Source organism: Argiope bruennichi, chromosome 1 (genome assembly GCF_947563725.1).
Source record: "Argiope bruennichi chromosome 1, qqArgBrue1.1, whole genome shotgun sequence".
Taxonomy (NCBI): domain Eukaryota; kingdom Metazoa; phylum Arthropoda; class Arachnida; order Araneae; family Araneidae; genus Argiope; species Argiope bruennichi.
Genome location: NC_079151.1, coordinates 124,775,492 through 124,799,615, shown reverse-complemented (window position 1 = coordinate 124,799,615; position 24,124 = coordinate 124,775,492). Strand labels below are relative to the sequence as shown.

At 26.4% G+C, this 24,124-nt stretch overlaps 1 protein-coding gene across 1 annotated transcript; it reads left to right on the top strand.

Annotated features, from left to right (window-relative positions):
- The first annotated feature begins 93 nt into the window (after positions 1-93).
- LOC129966163 (WD repeat-containing protein 82-like) lies at positions 94-19,597 on the top strand. Its single transcript, XM_056080599.1, has 9 exons — positions 94-484; positions 3,524-3,621; positions 6,860-6,926; positions 9,085-9,178; positions 10,530-10,646; positions 10,724-10,879; positions 12,281-12,350; positions 12,873-13,015; positions 13,621-19,597. Exons 1-9 carry the CDS (start codon positions 306-308, stop codon positions 13,657-13,659), a joined length of 963 nt encoding a protein of 320 aa, XP_055936574.1. The 5' UTR covers positions 94-305; the 3' UTR covers positions 13,660-19,597.
- Positions 19,598-24,124: the final 4,527 nt, after the last annotated feature.

Below are 24,124 nucleotides of genomic sequence, written 5' to 3'. Positions count from 1 at the left end.
GAAATTTCTGAAGATATAGAAGTATTTTCAAGAATGAATTTAAGTAGCTAAAATAACCTTCATTTTTTTCAGCATATTTTGTTCTTTATTTTTTTTATCCTTGGTGGTTTAAGATGGCGACCAATGAGTGCTTTGTGTTTTGTTAATTTGTTGATGTCGGAAGCTGACCGGTGAGATAGTAATTTATAAGGACTGGAGGTGATGTGATGAAGTAAAAATCGATACTAGATTCTGAGATATATCCCGTAGTTAATAGAATAGTATTTTTTTTTTATTATATGTGATATTTAGGTGCTACTTAATTCATGCATTCAGAAATCACAATGAAACTGATACCATCGGTTGTTCAAAGCTTTCGGGTGGCCAAAGCATTTAGTGAAAATTCTGATCGTATCAATAGCATTGATTTTTCATCTGATGGTATTACATTGATTTCGAGTAGCGATGATGATTCCATTGTCATTTATGACTGTGAAAGGGGAGTGTAAGTGTATATTAAAATTACAATTATTTTTTAATTAATTTTATTTATCCTTAATTATACTTTAATTTAGTACCGTGTTAAGATATGTTTATTTATTTATTTTACTATTTCATAAAAGCAAAGTTATTTCAGATATATCCTCATCTACAATTTAGTTGGATTGTCTCGTGATGCAGATTGTATATTCAGCTGTATTTATCTGCAGATTATACTTCGGGGTGTGTGCGGATGATTCACTTTAATTTTTTTTAGCCTTTTTCTACACCAAGAAAACGGATACGTCGACAGCACAAAATTTTAAACACCTTAAATCAATGAATTTTTTAATAATATTTGCTAAACCCTACTGAAATACTTTACCTTGCCTTGCTATCAAAAACATCTTTACTTTTCTTTTTTTACTGATACACTGTTATAGAATTTGTTTCATCATTCACAAAAGAATCAAATGTTTACAGAGTCATTGTTAATTCACCACTTTTATGAATTAAATGTTTAAAATTGTTAAAATGTTATATATGTGATTTAGAAAAAGGAATTTGTATGATTATGTATTATTTGGAAATTAAACATTTAATGTATTATTTAATAATAAATATTGTTTTAATTATTCTACTTTTAAATTCTTAAAGCAGAAATTCCAGACTATTTATTATATTATGTATTCAAATCTTCACAACACAAATACAAAATATTTATTTTTAATGAACTATTTATATTAAGTCTTAGTAATCTTCTATTTATCTGATATATAAGTTTTGAGAAATTGATGAATAGAACATTAAAAAACAGTGCTGATATTTTTTGAAAAAAGAAATTGTATTTCTTTCAACTGCAATTTTTAAAACTGGCAAACAAATAAAAAAAACATTTATCCGTGGGGAATTTTTTGTGCTTCAGATCAAGTCGTATATTGTCTTTTTATATGATAAATATCTAAACTTTTTGATATAGATTTAAAAAAAAAACAGTAAGGAAGGATAGAACCAAAGACTTTTTTTTATCTCTATAAATCTTAAATAATAACAAAAAAAAACGTTTTATTCATGAATGATTTTTTTAAAACTTAATACTCTGCTATTTTACAAATTCATTGTATTGCTCTTAATATAAACAGTGTATTTTAAAGTTAGTTTATATATATATATATATATATATATATATATATATATATATATATATATATATATATATATAACATTAGTCAGTTAAAAAATGATAATTCAGCTTTCCTAGATAAAAGACATAAATAGATAACCAGGCAGATAAAATCTACTTTCAAATAAGTCCTTCATTTTGGGTGTATTTGAGTTATTACATTACTCAAATACTTACTTCATTGAGTATTTATTATCTCAGCAAAAATAATGTATTCAAATCTTATACATTTAATCAACAATGGATAATTGAATGGGCCTTTGCTCATATCTGAAGTGCTGTGCATTTTGAATATGCAATGTGTATTGTGAAAGCACACACACACACACACACATTATCTATATATAATTAAAGTTCAGAAACGATACTTTGTACAGGACTTCCAAAACTGTTAAAGGAAAAATAAATAAGCAATATTGTCTATTTCTCATATATGGGAACGCTCTACATTTTATACATGCAGCAGGAATGTCAATACATGTTTATATTCTATTAGCTTGGATTAACAACATACACACACAAATAATTAAGATCAGATTTTCTGATTTTTGAAAATCTATTTTTAATACATATAAATAATTACATATACATAATTTATATATTAAAACATCTTATTTGTAATCTTTTTATATATTTTTACTAATAACTTTATCATTTTTATTTAAATACCCACTGTCCGTTATAGTATTAAAATATATCTAAAAATTATGTATTTTATGTAATGTAAATTATTTTATGTAAAATATAAATATGAAATATTGTGTATTGTTTTATGTAAAATATAAATATAATCAAAATCTTTTTGTTGGAATTAAAGTGAATTAGTTGACCAAAATGATCATTTAATTATAGCTTTTCATTTGTATTATAATTTTTAATGAAAGATTCAAAGTTTGAATATATATAATGAATGGCACCTTGAATGCTACTAAATTTAGTAGTTTAAAATGTCTATACTATTTTCATTTAATAAGAATTATGACAATTATGATAAATTATTTTCCTTGCAGAAAATTTTTAATTAATACAAAAATAAATATTTAATTATCTGTCACAGACTTAACTAAAATTTTTATACTTATATAATATTTATGAGTAAAATTAGAAGATCATTTATTGAGTAGGTTTATATGTTTTTTGTACAAAGAGTTTGGAATTCAATATTAATAATATTGATTTTAAGAAGTGCAATCATCTTATCAAATCAAACTAGCTTTACCTGGTTGTATTTTTCTTATTAATGTTAAAAAATACAGTGCATTGATCTCCATTTGAGCCATCTGCATATTTTGATAAATTAAGTCTTGCTACTTGTGCAAATGCATGTTTTTAGATGAACATATTGATAAAGAAAGAAAATTTGCATAGAAACTTTTAAACTTAATTGAAATAGTAAGAAAAATTATGTTAAATTAAAAAAAAGTAGTTTCAGATATACACAAACAGGATTATTATGACTTTGGCAGTGCAATGAATTACAAAATTATCTTATGGAAGATTGAACCTTGGATTTAGAGATTTGCTGTTACATGTTTAATTGACAGGAGCTTTTATTTTCCCATTGTGACTAGCAAATACTGAATCAAAATGCTATTACAGCAATTTTTAAAAAAAAGAAAACTATATAAGTTCAAAACCTTTCTCATTACTTCTTTTTCTTGCTTCTTGTTTTCCTTTATTTAGACTGCATCTCTTACTGGTCATGGCTGTTAGTAATAAATCTTCATAATAGATAAAAATTGAAAATATTCTGTGACAACTTTAAGAATAAAAGAAGTTTTTAGAATTTCATTCCTTCTTCTCCTTAAATCAAATAACACTAGTGTGCAAAATTACTTATTTAAATATTAATCTTGGTATCTTTTCCTTTTTATTTTTTAGGCACAAAAGAACTCTTCATAGTAAGAAATATGGCGCTGATCTGGTACGTTTTACTCACAATGAGAACTCTGCAGTTCATAGCTCTACCAAAATTGATGGTATTTATTAAATTTTCTTATAATGAATTTTTTTATCTCTATAATTTTTTATACACTCAACCATCAACTGATATTCACTTAAATAATAATTTTATAATTTCTTAGAATAAGGGGTTTTTTTTTCCCCATTGTAAAAATTTCTTTAAAAATATAGCTTATTAACAATACCTGCACAGCATTACCTGTTACATGATGAATGTTTGAGAAATCAAAACCAGAAAAAAATTTAAATAAAACTGTGAAAACAAAGTAAAATTATATAATTTTATGTTTTTAATAATACAAAATAGAATTTGTTAGTTCCAACCATTGGATTAGTTTCAAAAATTTTTTAATTCACATGAAAGGTCATGATCTTTAGATGTGTCTTTAGTGGTTACTTGTGTCTCCATTTTCCAGAGAAAGTGAAAGAAAAAAAAAAAATACTTCATTTAATATTTTCTAGTTGGAAAAACATTGAACTCCCAATAGTCATTGTAATGTTTCAGAAATTGTTTCATATCAATGCTTTTGACCCCCAAATATATTACTAATTTTCTACCACCTTTCTTATTACAGGTGCTAGTAATATAAAATGTATTTCACCATTTACAAAACCAATAGTTTTTTACTCTAAAATGTTATGTTGCTATTTTGTTACAATTAAGCGAGTTCCTTTTGCATAGACCTTTTATTAGAGCTAAATTTTTCAAATAACATATTAATGCATCCTGAATTTAAAGTAATCAATTTATAATTAATACTACATTCATTAAAATAATTTTTCTGAAACTATTTAACTAAAAGAAAGTCTGAAATTTTCTGTGAATTTAAAAACATGCAATCCAAACTTGTAAGTTGCTGCTAAATAGCAGTTAAATTCAGTAAAATTTTGCATCCAGAATAAAAAAAAAAAAAAAATTATATGTAAATTTTCTTTAATGATGGTTACTACTTTGGCAACATGCCAAATCATGAAAGGAACAAAACTTTGATGGAGAAAATTTTTAATTCTTCATTGACTGGATTCGACCACAAAATGAACAATATATTAAAAATCAATCATTGAAGATATGTTGATCATTTTTGCTTTAAATTAGAGAGAAATTTTTGAATAATCACTAATTTTTTTTTTAAATTAATGAAATGGAATGTCAGATGCAGAAATTTTAGTTTCTTGAAAAAGTGACTAATTTTTAAAAATTCTTATAAATTAATAAATAAAAAATGTTTTACAAAATTCAAAAAAGATCATGAAATTAAAATAAAAAAAAATTAAGAAATGTGATTAATTTTTAAAAAGTTCAAATAAACACAATTACTGTCATTTTTTTTCCAGGGTTCATATCTCTGTTCATGGAAGCCTCATAAAAATAAGCAAAAAGGCTTACCTTGCCTATTGCGGAATTTTTTTTTTACATCTTTAAAACCTTTGACTTTAAAATACATAAAAATTCAAATTTTAATTTAATTATATTCTAACACTTTCTTTTCTAAGTATAGAAGAGAAGCAGCTGATATCTGTTTTTTTGCAATATAATTTAAAAACAAATAATATATTCTTAATTTGCATCATAAAGCATTACTCTCTCTCTCTCTCTCTGTATTTAAATGAATGCAGAACAATTGCAAACTATAATTAATTTCTTATGTTTATAAAGCAGCTAAATATGTGCTTTCTAGTAATGTTTTATTAATGATTTGGCAACATGCCAAATTATTTGTGAGAGGTGTTTGCTTTTTTCATTGATTGGATTAGTAATATAAATAAATAAAATAAGCTTATCTGGACTGTATTTAATTTAATAAAATTTTTAATATAAAAAGCAGCTAATGAAGATATTTTGATCAAAGTTTTAAATTAGTGGGAAATGTTCAAATTATCCTCTAAAAATATATATAAAACATAACACAAATAGAATGTTGAACTCAGAAATGTTAGCTTAAAATTTCAACCCTTTTCAAGAAAATTGACTACTTTTCAAAAATTTATTTTATTTCAGTAAGTGTGTCAGAGGTTCAAAAAAAAAAAAAAAAAATTTTCTTTAGATTGTCAGTGTAAAGATTTTTTTTTTAATGTTTATTAGAAGTCTACTGTGGGAAAATAGGTGCAAAAAAAAAAAAAAAAATCCAAAACAGCACGAAATATTATAAAAACAGTTCTTTATTAAATTTTAAAATAAAAATCAAATTATGAGGTGCTTTGTGTCAACATGAGATTAGCTGTATGCTAAATTTCATGGCTGTAAGTCTGATAGGCTTATCTGAACATCAACGATATGAACATTTTCTTTTACTGGTATAAATTGTATAGTTAAGCAATTTCTTTTTAATTATCACTCAGCAATTTATTATTTTAAGAATAAGATAACAGTTATGAATAGTTTAATTGTATTTTTAAATATTTTCATTTAGTCAATTTAATTTTAATTTTGTTTCATGCATATTAGTCATGTTTCTTTTTTTTTATTATAATTTAATATAGTTCAGAAATTAAAATGTTTTTTACTGAATGAATTTACTTGCATTTATAAGCACCCTCGAACATGAGTGTCCTTTATCTTTTTTTGTGAAAGCTTTGAAAAAAGTGGCATTAGGTTCCTAAGCGGCTGACTTGACTTTTTATGTGTTTTATTATATTTTCATTTTTAATTATTTCATAGTATTAAAAATTAATTAATTACTTGAAGGGATTAAAGTCTGTTTAAAACTTTGCACTTACAGGAATAACAATGAATTATAAAAATATATGATTTGATATCAAAAATGCAGAATAGAAAATATTTCTTTTGTCAGAGTTACAAATTTCTACATTGTAAAATTGAGTACACATCTTATGTAATTAAAAAAAATCTATTAATATTGGATAATTTTTAAATTGCATGACATAGAGTTAGTAAATTTGTATAGCTTCAAGCTAAAGAATTGTAATTGTATAGCCAAAGAATTTGTATAGCTTTAGTGGAAATATTTATTCATAACTTTTATTGAACTGTTTTTAAGCTCTTTTTTCTTATGTTTTTCAACTCTATTTTATTACTGAAACCACGGATTATCAGTACCATTAAAATCTGGAGTATTTGGCAAAATTAAATATGCTGTAGATAAATCTTTATTTCTGCAATAGTTTTGTAATTATAAATTATGTTTGCAACTCATACTTTCAATTTTTAAGGATGGTATTAAAAGAGAATAACTTGGGAAAAAGATTTTGTCCTTTTATTGTTGAAAATTTTGATGTATTTATTTTTCTTTATAGATACTATCCGGTACTTATCTCTTCATGATAATAAATACATAAGATACTTTACTGGTCATACAAAAAAGTAAGTTGAATTATATTTGTCTATCTTAAAATTCTTTAATTCTATTTTCACCTACTCCCTTGTCCCTATTTTCATGTTTTAAATTCAATTGTACCAATAAAGTAAAGATATAGATATGATGATTTCTTTATTATTGTAAAATGAAGATTATTTGCTAAGAAAAATAAAATTTTGTCTTTTTCAAAAGAACTTACTACACTAAAAGCATATTCTTTTTCTATAATGGAAAATATACTATACTATATAAATAGATACAATGCCATAAATTTAGTATTTATATTTTAATAAGATAGTCATGTTATTCTTGATCAGTGTTCAATATAATTTATTTGAGAACATTATAAAAATCTGTAGTAAATGCCGAATTAAAAGCTTCATCTTCTGTACTTATAATAAAGCTCAATGTGTGTGTGTTGGCACTCTACAGCCCAGACTGTTTGACCTACAGCTACCAAATTTGGTACATGTATACCTTGGAGGTCAAAAATGTGCACCTGGAGTCGCTTTTTAAAAATTTTTAATTATTAATTAAAAACTAACTTTTCTGCCTAAAAATCTTCATTACCCCACCGCCAAATGAGTAAGGCTTCAATTTTTTTCCCTCATGCTAATGAGGTTAGACTTAACATTTTTCGACCGATTATTTCAAACGATTTTGCATGTTTTCTTAACATTCTTAATTAATTGATCTTTCAGATTAATTCTGAATACTTTTGAATTGAAATAAAACAGAAAAAAGTAAATTAAAAATTTCTAATCTGCACAGCGTTACCCCAAGTGACATAGAAAAATTCATGCATTTGCATTACCATAACTGGCGTTGAAAATTCACGCATGCACATTGTGTTCTGATTGTTGACAACTATTTTCAACGAATGCGGACTTGATTTAAATTAATATTAGATTAGTTGTATGCTTTTGGAATTAACTTGTATTTACGTTAGTTATATATTTTTTTGTATATATGCTTATAGTATTAAGTACATTGGTTTTTGTTCAGTTTTTATTAACCTGTTTTCGGCCAATTATTTTAATTGATTCTATTTATTTTCTTAGTGTTTGATGCATTTAAAATTAAACATTGTTAATTTATCGATCTGCTCATGATGAATCTGGGAAAATTTTGTTGACAAATTCTTGAGATTTTTACATAAATTACGAAAGATATTCTTTAGTGCCCGCCCATAAGATTTAATTCTCAGTGACTCTGTTTTCAGTAATCATATTATAAAAAAATGCTTTGTTTCAGTAAAAAATATTATTATATTAATGGCAGATTAATCCTTTCCACTTTAATTTAAAGCATAAATTCTACGGGAGCTAACAGAAACTTAGAGAGATAAATATTACGTTATGACTGAAGGCCTTTATAATATTGTGTGAATTATATGACTATCAAAATTTGAAGTTTAAAAATATTTTGATAAAGAAGCTATTAAAGTAGGAATTGCATTAAATATTTCATTATTAAAATTTTAACGAGCATTAAGATTGGCGAACAGGCTGGTCGCCGTAGGCAGCTAGTTTAAAATAAATCTAAAGTAAATTATAAATCAATGATCTAATAATTGACTTAAAACTCAAATTTGATTTATTTTTGTTTTCAATATATGGTTTACTATTGGTATTAATTATATAATCTTATTTTAAAATCTATAGGCACTAGATAATAGAACCTTTTCTGGAGTCTATAATTTAAAAATTCCCTACAGTATTGTTTGTATAAATGAAAGCTAAAATCTTCTTGTGACTTTTTACAATAACAAAATAATAATAATAATTATTATTATTTTATAAAAATATACTTTTAATGGTACATTTCCATATCTATATTACCTTAATACTGATTTCTAATTTATTTTTGATTTTAGTTCCATTAAATGAAAATGTATTCCATGTAAATATGATATGTTTTAATTAGAATTTTATTGAAAAGTTGTTATCAATTTATATTTGCTTCTTATATTTCTCCTTTTTTTTTTCCCCTTATAAAATAAAAGCTTCTTTTGTATATTTTTGTTATATTTGGTTTGTTAAATATTTAATGTTTCATTTGAACTTATTTTTTAATAGGATGCTTGTTTATGCAATATATAAATATCTCTCAAATTATCTATAATTATTATTTTTCCTAAATATTTATACATCAAATCCTTAGGGTTACATCACTCTCGGCTTTGGGAGATTCTCTTCTTTCAAGTTCTTTAGACAAATCTGTGAGGCTGTGGGATGTTAGATCACCTAACTGTCAGGTACTTTTTTGAAATTCAATGAAAATTATTGGTTTTATAATTTTTATTTGAATAATGTACTACATATAACAAAATAAATATTCATTGCAGACAGGCAAATAAATTTGTACGTCTGAAATTAATCAAAACTTAAGAAGCATAGATTCATTCTGAACTTCTTTAACTCCAGTTACAGTTTTTGTGATTTTAAGCTAAGTATGCGACATAAATAATTGTTTTTCTAACTTTTGAAATATTAGTTTTATTTATTTATCTTTTAGTATTTTGCTGTATCAATTTTAATATTGGTTTGATTTTTAATTTTAAAAGAAATATTACAGTTTGTTTTAAATAATAAATACTCCAGATATTTCATCTGTTACTAATTTTTTTTTTCATTATTTTATTTCATTATCCTAGTTTAAATTTGTGTAATTTTTAAAAATATTAGTTTGCTGGAAAAGCTTTAAATCTGAATACTGAAATACTGGAATTTCAGTATTGATAGGGGAAGGGGGGAGGGCTTCGATAAATAAAACAGTATTTCAGTAGTTTAAATGTATTGTCTTTATTAATTGAATAGAAGTGAATTAATTATGTTATTTATTATTCTTAAATTACTAATTTTTTTCCTTACATTGTGAAATTATTTAAAAAATTTTTCTTGTAATTTAGAATTATACAAAATTAAACATTTTGCAACAATAGTCTCACATTTACTAATTTAATTTTTAATCGAACATAAATTGAGAAATATATAAAACTATAACCTTGTTTCATTTTATTTTTTCTTCTCAAAATTATATTTTCTTTAATTTTAAACATGGAAATGTCTTTAAAAATGAATGGTAGTATTTGAATTAAAAGGAATATTTGTAATTTTGATATTTGTGCTTTGAAATTTCTTGTAAAATAGCATAAAAACACATGCAAATATAATTTTGAAGCATATTTAAATAAACGTTCATTAATTATTTTACTTTTTAAAAATCTTTTATATTTAATGTAAATGAGAAAATATTAGTTATTTCTATTAAAATGGAGTTGACAAAAATATTTGTAATATAATTATTTTTATAAGAATTAGTGTACTAGTTAAAAGAAATTGTGCAGTGCTCCAAATTCTTTCATCTTTCTATTGATCAACGAATTCTGATTAACAATTCAATAAAAAAATAAAAATAAAGAAAACTATCTTTCTTTTTAAAATAGAGTTAAAAAAAAATATGAATCCTAAATTAACAATTGTACTCTTTTCAGCACAAGTAACTTGGTTATATGCCATAAAGTTATGATAAAAAAAAATTATATGAGCATTGTGGAATTGTATTTCTCATTAAGTTATAGGTATTAAATTACTTTGTTTCCCAAGGGCTTGATAGCTGAATGTGGAAGGCCTATTGTTTGTTTTGATCCTGAAGGAGCATTATTTGCTGTTGCTGTGAATTCAGAAGAAGTTAAATTGTATGACATACGAAGTTTTGATAAGGTATGCCCCCTTCTTATTTTGTGTTTCTTTTAATTTTCTATTAACCTTTTTTTTAAATGTCATTTATTTTTATATAGGGGCCCTTCAACATCTTTATACCCTTCAAAGAAAGGAACAGCGACTGGACTTGTATGAAATTTAGTCCTGATGGGAAAATGATTCTGATTTCAACTAATGGATCTGATGTTCATCTGTTAGATGCTTATAACGGGAGAGCATTGTCAACTTTTGCTGTATGTGTTAGATTTTTTTAAAAATTGAAAGTTTATATAAAATTTGATCATATATTTTTTGTATTATAATTGATGTAAGAGCGTGTGTAAATTTTGAATTTACATCTCTAATCAAGGCAGATTGCACTTTTTCTGCACAGGTAGTTAACCCTAGTGCTTGCACAAATTTTAATATGTGATAATGTAACTTTGAAATAAATTATTTTCATAATTAAAGGTTAAATGACATTTTAGCTTTTTTTCCTCTTTTCTGAATCTGTTATTTTAGAAAAAATGTTTTGAAACATCTTTAATTCATTGTCTGCGATTATTGAGAATCTCCCTAAAACCATACTGCCTAAGTACAGAAAGAATGACTTTCCGTATTCCAATCATTAAAGAGTTAAAATTCAAAAAATGCTTTTTGTCATGATACTGATTTGATAATCAGTAAATATGATTGATAAGAGGATTAGATTATTTTACTCTTCGTAATCTTTAATAATCTATAATTGTGGTTATCTATAATAGTTGTAATGAAATTTAAATCACTTTCATTCTTTAATTAGATATTTTAATATAATGTTACTCTTTAGTTGATTCCTTTTTAATTATCTTTTTAAATAAGTGTAGCTATTTAATTTCTACATTATCCTTTGATTTCCATTTTGAGTACAAATTAATAAAGATACTTTTATTTTCAAATATTTAAGATTTATACTTAATACTTAGAAAAAGCATTCCTTAAAATTGTTCATTAAGCCTCTCACTGCTAAACCAGCCCTGAAAGTTTCATATTAATCGACTGTTTTTGGCTATTTTTTAAATGAGGAATTCAGGATGTAAAATGAGAGTAACCTCAAAAATAGCTTCCTTTATGTAATGCACTTAATGTATAAAACAGAAACAGGCCCAAAAACGACTCATTAGTATAGAACATTCACAGCCGGGTTTCGCCAGGTTAGTAGCGAAAGGGTTAATCATAGACTGACTACTTCAACCTGCATGGAGGCACGCGGAAATACTTGAACGCCGAAACAACAAGTGGCGGGAACTGTGGTTAAGTCCTAAGGGCCATCACCAGCCACTGTACAGTCCTTCCCCTAGGAAGTACGTCCCATTATCGATGGGAGATAGCCAACCCCCATCTGTTTTGTATAGCCACAAAGATGACGAAAACTGACCACCATGCCGGTAGCTTCTCATTCTCAGTTACAAGATACCCCTTCCCCATGGGACTAGCAAAAGAGTTAATAAACAAATATGAATTTGTGCAAATGATTACAGAATTTTTAAAAAAAATAAAGTGCTTTTTTTTTATATATATATATATATCTATGTTTTGCACAAATAAGCAGTAATTGTAATTTTGTTAAAATTACAAAAATAATTTTCAAAATTTTCTTCCAAATTCTTTTTCAGAGCCGTGTGAATAGCAAAGGCATACCCTTGGAAGCATCGTTTTCTCCAGATTCACAGTTTGTATTTTCTGGTAAGAAAATTCTATGTATATTTATAATATTAAATAACAAACAAATTTTCTTGTTTATTTTTTATTTAAAAAAATATTTCGGCTAATAACTTAAAAGCTGGTTTATCAAGTGGCAAGCTTCTATGTAATAAATCCATTTTGATTTTAAATTTGTATACGCAGAATCAATATTGGCAGTGGAGATAGCAGCCAGTAGCAAAGATTTGGCTTCTATTCTCTGCTATTGTACCAGTCCATTTTCATTTGTATTTTAAATATTATCTAAAATATATAATAACAATTAATTAATATAATCATTGAAATTGCATCTTCTCTTGTTTCTAAGGCAGTTGTGTGAAATATAACATGTTGACTTATGTCAATTTTTGCAACTTATAACAATGCAAACTAATTTCTCTCTATTAGATGGGTCTTTTATTTTGAAATCATGGAATAAAACTTCTCTTTGAATTTATTAATATTTAAATTACAAAAACATTTAAATTTGTGTGGTATTTAAAAATTTTTCTGCCATTGTGATAGGTTCAACTGATGGAGCTGTTCATGTATGGAATTCAGAAACATATTTAAGGGAAGCTGTTTTACATTGTGGCTATACTAATCCTGTGCATTGTGTTCAGTTTAATCCCAAATATATGATGTTGGTTACTGCTTCTACTCAGATGGTATGTTGTCTTTAGATTTTTTTAAAATAATTTTTTATTTTGACATCTAATTATAGTAAAAAAAAAATGTCTCCCTATATATTTTTTAATATTGCCCTATTATTAGTTAGAAAGTACTGCACATTTATGAATAAAAGAATCATTTTTTTAATTATTCTAAATATGTATTCTGTAAAGAAATTAGGCAGAATTGTTATTCCCTTTTTTACTTGATTTACTCTCCTTCTCCCCTATGAAAGAATTAGTGTATAAAAAATATTTAGTTATCATATTTTTAACTGTGTTTCATGTTGTGAAGGCAAAAGTGGGGTGGGGACATAGTTTTAAATATATTCTGTATTAATTTATGCCATCTCAACTATTTAACCAAAGAGTATAATGTAATAAAACTGTAGATCAAGAAATCCTATTCTGTTAATCGCTTTTAGCTTTTTAAAAATAATTTTAATACTTTTTATATTACTTTGCATTTTATGAAGCTGCTTAAAGAAAAAAAAAATGCACAGATCTGTTTTGATATTACAGGTTCTTTTCACCAAATTAAATTTGACAAGAATTTCAGTAAAAATTCTTTTAATCTTGTTATTTCTCATTATTTTTTCCAGGCATTTTGGACACCACCTTATCCAGATGACGAACTGTGATATGCCATGGAATTTTTTTTTTGATTAAAAAAGAATTCATTGTCACAATTTCACATATTCTGTGATAATACTCTTAAAATATGATGTAAAAATTTTTAGTCATGTATTTTGTGTCATTCGAAAAGTCTTGAGCACGGGCAAACTTTCTCTCCACTATATCTCTTTAATATGTTCTTTGTTTCTTTGTACTATGATGTGAAATATGATATTGATGTTTTATGTGAATTTTAAATTGAACCAAAGGATTTTTTGTTCCATTTGTTTTGTCAACAGGACACTTATGCTAGTTATATCATAAATATCTACAATCAAGTCACTGGTGTTCATTGTGTTTCTGCAATGAAAAAAAAAAAAGTAGCAGTGGAGTGCCTATATATATTTATATGAATCATGAGCTATTTACTCTACAGCTTAAATTTTTGCTTGTGGTGCTGTTTTTTAATTTGAGCTAAAAACAGCAGTTCCTCGTATGAATTTTGCACAACAGTTAAACTATAAATGAGACGGGTAAGCATAAAAATCATTATTAGAGAAGCGTAAATCATCAGATAAGTTGCACAGAATTGTGGTTAGTATTTTAAAGATTTTATGAAGCACAATCAATCTTTAAAATACTTGAGATGATCCAGATTTCCCGTAGCCTGTATGATTTAAGTATGTGTGCTTTAGTTCATTTTTGATAATCTAATTAACAGATTTTTATTTCCTTTTGTTAAATTTGAATTTCTTATGATTTGTTCAGAATTTTATTATAGTATATAAAAAAAATCTGTGTACTTGAAGTTTAAACTTAAAGCTAACACTCCAATTATTCTATTCTCGTATTATTGAGAAGCATGTTGTCTTCTTATTATCGTGTGAAGAATTTCACAGTTGTTTTTGTCATTACAGATTTTAAATTTACTAATATGCTTAATAAATTCAAAGTATAATACAAACATAAGCATAACGTATTAATTAATTCCTGAATTTAATGCAAATTAAACTTTAGGTGATATATTTTAATTAAATTTTTAAATTATGACATTTTTTTATTTATTATTTTAAAATAAATAATTCAGTCTACAAGTTGCTTTGAGGAATTATTTTTTATTCTTACACTTGCATGTTTGTTACTTCAATTTTTTTATTAGATGTTGCTTTAATTTTGAAAGCCTAAAAAAATAACCTGAAATAATTTTATAGAAAAATACAATTTTTGACTTACTGGAATTATTTCTTAAAATGTTAATGGAAAAAATTAAATTTATTTTATTATTATAAAAAATATAAAAATAAAAATTACTGAGTTATTCATTTCTTTAAATAACATAGAATCTATCATTTAATTTGGATTCAAGAATTATTTCTTTATTTGAAATAAAATATTTAATCAATTTAACAAAACTAAACCTTACATTTTCCAGAAAAAATTATTGTAGGAAACAATTCATTTGGATTAAATTACATTAATATTTATTGAATTTGTACTTTTTAACTTGATTTTGTTTAGATTTCATTATTAAATATCCAGCAAGAAACTTCACAATAATTCATTATTTTCTATTCAAAATTTAAATTGATTTGTAAACTGTCTCATAGCATAATGCAAGATATTAGATGGTAAGTGCAGGCACTTTATATCATACAGTGCAGTATGTAATTAATCATTAAATGGCATACAGATTTATTTATTATGAGACCAACATCATAGAAATTGACTCTGACAAATGACTCTTTTCACTTTCTACAGATATAACATTAATTGACAAGTTATTAAACAAACTCCTTAGAATTGTATATCAGTAAGAAATATATGCCATTCTTTTATATTTTATTGTCCCATTCTTTTTCTAAGTTTATTTGCAGGGCCGGATTTAAGACCTTTAGGGACCCTTTTGGTAATATGTCTTGCTCTCTCCCTTCTTTTTATCAAATTTCCAAAACTAGATATTTTTATTTGTTTCAATTTTAGTATATATAACAGTGTTTTGACAAACTGAAATAACGGAATATTTAATTTTAGGCTACTTTAAAGAAAAGGTGATTTTTAAATGAAATATTTATAAAAAAGGCAATTTTTTTAGCACAATCTAAATGCTATTCAGTTATAGAATCAGGTTGTTTTTAAATTATGAAGCTATATATCTTGTTAGAATTAGGAAACAAAATAATACAAAAGATAATGTTAGGAATGCTATTAGAATATTGTTCTGAAATTTATGTATTAATAGATTTTTTCTACCAGTTTAAGTGTGCGGTCTTTATAAATTAAGTTTCTTAGACAATATCACAAGAAAAAAATTAGAGGTCTCCCCAAATCACGCGATTCCTAAGTAATTGCATATTTATTAATCTGGCCCTGTTTGTTTATATTAGGCGGAAAGTAAGTAATTGTATGATCTATGATAATTCTCTATTTTACTATGACCAAACTAATCACAGATATAACTGAGCATATGAGAGCTTTTTCCTGTGATAATATACAATACCTTCCTGTTTAAGTTTTCATGTATTGATACCTTGAAATTATTGCCATTTGTAAAAAATGGAATATCAAATTCCATGTAGGATACTATTCTTTCTTTCTTTTTATTTTATTTTTTTAAAAATATATCCTTTTTAAAGCTAGCCAGTGAAAGAGGAAGAGAGTAATGTTTTGATACGTCTTCAATTTTATTTTAGTGCTTTTTATTGTGTTCCATTCATGTGTAAAATAATCTCATAATATTTCGATTGTTTATAGTAAATTCTTTATTTTTGTACTAATTTTATTTTTGTTGTTAAGGTATGTATATTCATTTTAATTCTGCAGTTTGTTTGTTTTTTAATTTTGGTAATCTTTATAATTTTGTGATCAAAAATTTTCATTTTGAAATATTACTGTGTAATTTAGATCTTTGCTCTATGATTTTTATTTCAATGTAATGCCTGTAGAATTCAATCTTATGTCAGATCTGGTCTTGTAATCCTTTGCAAGGAATAAAACGTCACTATCAGAAAATTTAAGCTGCCATTTTGCTTACCTAAAGCTATGAAGTTAAATTTTTTTAAAGAATTTTATAAATTTGAATTTAAGCAGTTATTTTCTATTGGAAGGTATTTTTAAAATTAATGCTGAATTTTAAAAAGCCACTTATTGGAAATATTTAATTGCCTAAGATTTTGTAAATTTTCTTTTTGAATCATTTATCTTTCTACAAATTAAAATTATTTTTAAGAATCATGAATGTTTTCTTAAAAGCAATGTTAAGACAGAGAGAACACTATTGAAATTGGTATAGTGATAATAGAAGCAGAAATATTTATTGAAAAATATTATAGTGTGTGTGTTGAAAAGTTCAGATTAGTATTAATTGATTTGATCTGCAATTGTAAACATTTTTTTCACCCTTTAAAAATATTGAAATTATAACTGTTGAATCTGTCAGTGAAAAATGGTTAATGTTTTATTTTTAATACATTTACCTAAACATGAGCCTGATTATTTACACAGAGATATCTTGTCTGGTGTTTTATAAGGCTTGAAGAAAAATATAAATAATTGAGCTCATTATTGTGATTAGACATCTACTTTTAGTCTATATTCATTTTGAGATGGTATTGAAGCTCGAAATTTTTTTTCATATACTCAGGGAGAGAAATATAAAGTATCTCATGTATTCTTATTTTATGGTAGAATGTTCCATAGAATTTGCTTGAAGAACATCATATATATATCATTGTAATGCTTGAAACTTATTTACTGTTCTCACGCCACATATCTTGGAGAGACCCTCCGCCACCTTGACAAAGAATTGGTGGAAATGTTCTAAATCAGTATTGTGAAATATAAATTTTATTGAAAGGAATTATTATTACTGACTTTTCGCTCTTGTACTGATGGTCATATGATATATTTGGGCATCCATGGATATATTAACAGCAGATGACTAGTTAATAATGTGCATAACAGTCTACACATCATTGATAGAATCTAATTTGAGTATTACTGATGTTTCTGTTGTAATTATTTTTGCCATTAATATAAAAAGGCAATTCTCTGATATCTGTCAATTTGAGCTGTTCTTAACTGTTTTTCTATATCCTTTTCACACAGTAAATTGTTGTAATGCATGTGCTAGATTAGTCTTAATGTGTTAAAATTGCCATTAAGTAACCATGTAGTTGTCCAGTAGCGTAGTGAGTATAAGTGGTGCCTGTGGTATGTGATTTTCTCTCTCATTCATGATGTTTCTTTCTAAAATGTGGCATGAGCATATTAGCATGTTGTCCCTATTGCACCCCCTAAGATTGGCATTGGGGTATCTATACCTTCATTGCCCTCCTGTTGCTGGGCCACTGTAATTGTCTTAAGTACTCACTTAGTATAAGTTGAGAGCTTAGATGTGATTTCTAACTTGTCAAAATGTTCTGTTAAATTATAATCTGTCTTGTGCTGTGCTATTTTAACTTTGTATTCTGCATATACTGAACTTAAATTTTTCTTAATGTCTGTTTAACCTGCCAGCATTATATGGAGCTTCAGAAATTATCTTTATTGTAATAGTGGAATTTAGACATGTCAGGTGTATTTTTCCTATGATGAGCTTTTTTCCTCCTCTTTGGTAGCTATTCTTAGAACATGATTTTGTATGAATTGTTATTTAATGTGATGTGATCAGTAATTATTATACAGGGTATAAAATGTTTTGTGTAGTGGGACCATTTACTGGTACAGAATAAAAGGGCGGTTTCATATGTGGTGCTAGATATGCATTTCTTTTCTGTTGCATGTAATCGTACTTCTCAATATTTATAGTTCAGTATTAAATGCTTCTAAATAATTGTTTCCTTCAAATAATTGATTCTGTATTTCAGATGAATTATATGAGACCATTTTGACTCTTTCAGGGATACAAAATGATTTGATTTTCTGAGTGAAAGTAATTTTAATTCATGTGTAAATCCATAAGGGGAGGATTAGAACTAGTGCTGCCATCCGTTGTCTTTATTAGATATTAGAAAATGTATTTTACCAATACACCATCTAAAGACCACTATCTGTCTAAAAAGAAAGCTCTTAAATGGGTGGTTTCAACTGAAAAAAAAATTACAACTTCCTGGAAGAAATTCAATTTTTTAAAAAATGTCATCTGAAATTTAACATTGCCAAGAGTACCAAATGCCAAATGGGTACCCAAGAGATCTTTAGCATGTAATATAATACAGCATGTTTGATTATGATATTTGTCATCTCAATATCTTTTTGCTGATAAATCTAATCCATAAATAATCAAATTTTCAGATGTTTTGCTCTAAATGAATGGAAGTTTTTGGTTACTTTTTTAACCACATCTCCTCTGTACAACTTTGGATCTTATTATTTATATTTTATAAAACTGAAAAGCATATGAAAATATTAGTAATTATTATATTGAAGAAAGTTATAGAAGGGTTTAATGTCTTTGAAGTTGTTGCTGTATGGCTGAATATAATTTATTGGTAATATATATTCTAATTTACTGTTTATATTTCTATTGTTTTGGTATTTATTTATTTCCATTTTTAAAATGTCTTTTCTTTTTGTTTTAAAATTTATGACATAGTGTTGAAAATTCTGTTTCTGCTGATAATTACAAATTCTTTGTAGATATTAGTGAAACTAAAATGCTTTTCCATATTGTGGCTGTGAATATGTAGTAGTAGCGATGTTATATGTGTATGGTCACGTAATTTTTATCCTCTATGTTTAAAAAGTGTTTGATGGTGGTTTAATGTACTGAATAAGTGGTTCAATTTTGTTAGTATTAGAGCTGCATGTAGAATTAAGGTCTAATGAATTGACATTCTATTTAATTGTGCGTAAATATTTGAAATGCCATTTCTGTTACATGGGTATTTTCCATTAGTGATCTATGTAATTTGTGGTATAAGTAACTTTTTTTTTTTTCTTTATGTATTAAAGTTTATTTCTTAATGCTGGTTTTTCATTTCTTGCGAATTGTTTTGCACAAATCTCGCATCATTATCAAATAGAATTTTTTGCTTTCCACAGTTTAAACTTGAGCTAAACTAATTATATGTTTTTAAATGACAAGTTTACGTGCATAATATATTCATGTGAGTGCGTAGAAAGATAAAAATTATTCTCTGTAAGCTATGGCTATGACTATTCCAGAAAATTGCTAGATTAAAAGGATTTTTTTTTTATTTTTTTTATTTTTAAGAAGTGGATCTTGTTAAAAAAAATGTTCATTGCATTTTCAGAATCTTGATAGTGAAAATTTTTCTTATTCTAAGGATTTATCAAGTCATTGCAAAAGTTTGTGCTCGATTTTCATGAAGTCAAAGTATACATTATAGGTGTATATATTTGTTCAGCTTGTTTCTTGTACTTGAACGATTAAAGTGTCATTTTCCTTACAATGTTGAATATGAATAAAATGGAGGATGACAAATTTTAAAAATTAGACAGTAAAAAGGTGGGGGATTTTCCCAACATAGAATGTCTTATATATTTTGGAAAAGCGCGAGTCTTGAAACTGGAGGGAAAAAAATGGCTGTTTATTTAGACAGCGCCCTTGCTGTCTGAAAAAATTCTTAGGTGGATTTCAAAATAATGATTTTGCACTGGAGGGCAAGCAATATAGGGACAGCTTTCCGATGTTTATGACAGTATTGCAAGTATTTTATTGGGGGAAAAAAAACCGTAGAGTAATAACTGAGGAAATTGCGAAGAAGCTGAATATTGATATTTTTATCACTTTTCGCTACCTAAATAAAAACTTTTCCAAGTTCGATACTTGAGTATGGCATCTCTCTTTCCACGTTTTTCATTTCTTGCACATTACAATGTAGAGCTTCTTAACACTTTCAAAGTTACCGACGAGTTATCTCGTCTTTCAGATACTTCCAATTAAATTGGAAATTAAAATTGGTATCACTAAAAAGATTATTTTTTTAATCTTAACACATTCATCGCTCAGGATGAATTAGATAAAAACTCCATGAAAAGACAAATATCAACGAAAGTTTCTGAAAGACGAGATATCTCGTCGGTAGCATTGAAAGTGTCAGAGTGTGGCAATAGGCGATAAAAAGTGGACTTTATATAATAGTATTTGTTGCAAAAGAACTTGAAGTCAAGCAGGTAAAAGTGTAGGATCTGTCTCTAAAGTTGGATTGCACCCTTTGAAATGGTTATTATGTATTCCATGGGACACTAACGGAATTACTCATTTTTATCTACTCCAGAAATACTGAGAATAACTCACTAGAGTCGGTAAAACCATTGGAGAAAATTGTCCGATTCTGGGAAACAGAAAAGACAGTTTACTTTCACAACAATGCCAAATCACTTGTTGCATAATAAACGCCGAGAAAACTTCAAGAATTTTAATTCTTCAATACTGACCAAGTTTTCTTCCGATCTTGCACTATCCGATTATCACCTGTTTAGATCTTTGCAGAATAATTTAAGTAACACAAATTTACAATAAATGGAAAGTGTGCAAAATCATCTTGCTGCCAAGATTTTTTAAATGGAATTAACAAACTTGTTGATTGATAGAAATCTGTCATACAGATCATATTCTTGATTAATAAAGTGTTATTGTCTCGTTTGAGAGGTTATCTATAGATTTGGCTCAAACTTATGCAATGATTTGATATTATCGACTAAATATGATGGAATGTGTTATTTATTTTTGATGTTCTTAGAGAAACCATGGATTAATGACTTTATCTCAGTTAAAAGGGTTTTTTTTTTTATATTAAATTAGTTTTATTTATAAAAGCGTAAAAGATTTAAAAGGAAAGTAATTTTTAAAAAAACTTGATACACTTCGAATTTAAATAATAAAATAATTCCAAATATTTGTTTTTGGTTCATTTCTTTTCAGTGTATAATTATTTGAGAGAAAAAATATTTTAAGATTGAATACTCATAATATAATTTCGGGAAGTATGTCCAGCTTCAATCATTGAAAATTTCATTAAGGGTTGTTTCATAATTGTTCAAGAACAAGGAGTGAGAGAATCCTTAAAATTAATTTTATTTTCTGTGATACACATAATGATAGTAAATCAGGTGTAACATGTTTTCCCCTCTCTTCCTCCCACTTTTATTCTGATAGTTTAGAAAGATTATCAATGATATTCGAACGAATGATTTTTGGTTTGCGTTACATCTATTCCAATTGAGGCTTGTGCTATATCGTCTTAAAGGATAACACTAAATATATCATTGACCCATAATCAGAAAGACTAGTTTCTTTTAAACACATTTGTTTTTTACGGTTAGTTTTTAGTTAAAACAAGAGATAACGTTAATCTTTGGATGAATTTATGTACATGAAGTTACCAGCATATCATCTGCAGCCATAATATTTAAAATAGCCACAGTAGAAGACACAACTTTATGTGCAATACTTACATATATTGCATCTTCTTTCTCGGTTACAAATCGGCTTTCTTTCAATGGTTCACTGTTCGTTTTGTCTGACAAAATTTGTTAAGCGATCTTGGCGTATCTGCTGTCGGAGTGGCAGTGTTGATTGCCTAGGAAATGAATCTTGGGATAGACTTTATGATGCTGGCATTTGAAACAGAGACAGATGATGAGTCTAGAAAAATTTGGCAGTTCTCTCATAATAGACAGTTCAGTAATATAATTGTACAGAAAGTGGCATCGGATGATACCTCTAGGAATTTTTACCAAGTAAAATCTAAGGGCAACCTTTTATTTTCCCATAGAATCTATGATCCAAATAATATGCTCAAGTTCTTGGATGTCTCTGATTCTATGATGTTTGTCATTTTTTTTTAATTGACGCCATATTTTGCTTTTTTTTTTTCTTTCTATATTTTCTACTTTTGGAATTTTGGACATTATGCTTTTATTTACCATAGGTAGGTTCGTTCTTAGCTTACATCCCATCAGGAATTTAGCAAATATTATTCATAAAGAAAAAAAAAAAAAAAAACATCATTAGATAATGATTTTCATCGATTCTTACAATTTTTAACCATGGGCATTATAAATCCATTGCTCAAAGAATATTTACTTATGTTGATGATTTTATATTTACATTTGCTTGATGTCATAATAATAAAAATATACTTTTTTGAAAATAGAGTGTTATCTCGTTGTCTGGACAGTTGTTGAGAGTTGAAATTCGCAATCACTTCAAACTACTGATGGAATACAGAATGTAAAAAATATAGTCAATGTGATTGATGACAGTTTGAGCTCTCCAATTTTTAAATGCATCCACTTCAAAAAAAAAAAAAAAAAAACTTGAATAACCCGCGATTATGAAGTGCCATTTGCTTTTTAATTTCAATAAATCTACATCTACTCTCTTCCGTGGGCGTTCTGGAAATTTGGATTTAATCATTAGTTCTTTATGATAAATGTGTTTGTTGCATGAATTACAAGACAAGAGACTAGGACATGAAATAGAGACTAGGCCACCAAATATTCTTGCACCTTGATGAAACTTCAGCACAACATCTGCAGTCACGATATTTAATTTTGTAATAATAGAACAAACTTTATGAATAGTGTTTACATATAATGCAGTCTTACTTAAAAACTTATATTATTAAAAATAATTGACATGCAAATATCGAAAATATAAGAGCGTCTTTCTTTGTTCAGTCAAGAAAATTTTCCCTTCAATTAAATTGCATTTTAGTAATTAGAAGAGTAAATTTGAATGCCTTGGAATAATTCTAAGGAGTGTGCTGATACTTAAATCGAGAACTGTTACTAGAAACAAGCAATCACTTAACGATGAATAACACGATGAAATCTTTAATGTTTCTCAAACTTTATTCTATACCCCTTCCTATTTATGGTTAATCGCTTTCTTAATAGGTAAAAATGCTTTCGATTTTTTATTTATTTATTATGTGCAATTATATGCTATTTTTTATTCCTGTTCAGTCAAAAAGAATATGATAATCGAAACTATTTGACACCATACAGAGTATAATATGAAAACCATAAAATAAAAGTAAAATATATGATAGAAAATTGTTTGCAATATCTTATTTTAATATGCAGATCACAAAAATCTCTGCTTTCTGTTTGTTAAGGAAACAAATTCATTAATTACTTTATTTTAATAACTATATTTTTGCCTTCAGTTATTGCATACATAAGACTGCGTATGCATAATCATTCCCTCTGGTAACAAAGTTACATTATCTGTCTAATCATCGATGTATTCATAGGCTTCATTTTAATTAGAAAATTAATTTCTGGTTTGCTAAGTGAAAATGTAACTTTCTTCAGCCGTTTAATATTATACTTCCTCACATTCAAATCTTCAGTTTGAAACGATCAATGCATGTTTTTCTTCTAAGCCAAGAGCATTGCTTCTATGGTAGTTTAGTTATCTGTTACGATTCTTTTTAAACCATTCATAATCTAATCAAAAGAAGATTTAGAATTACATTTCAGGTCGACTCTAGTGCGATAATGATATTTCATAACTGC

Coding starts and splice junctions, on each gene's coding strand:
- LOC129966163 (XM_056080599.1), top strand. CDS start 306: ATGCATTCAGAAATCACAATGAAACTGATACCATCGGTTGTTCAAAGC. Junction 12,351..12,872: donor TTCACAGTTTGTATTTTCTG/GTAAGAAAATTC, acceptor CCATTGTGATAG/GTTCAACTGATGGAGCTGTT. Junction 13,016..13,620: donor TTACTGCTTCTACTCAGATG/GTATGTTGTCTT, acceptor TATTTTTTCCAG/GCATTTTGGACACCACCTTA.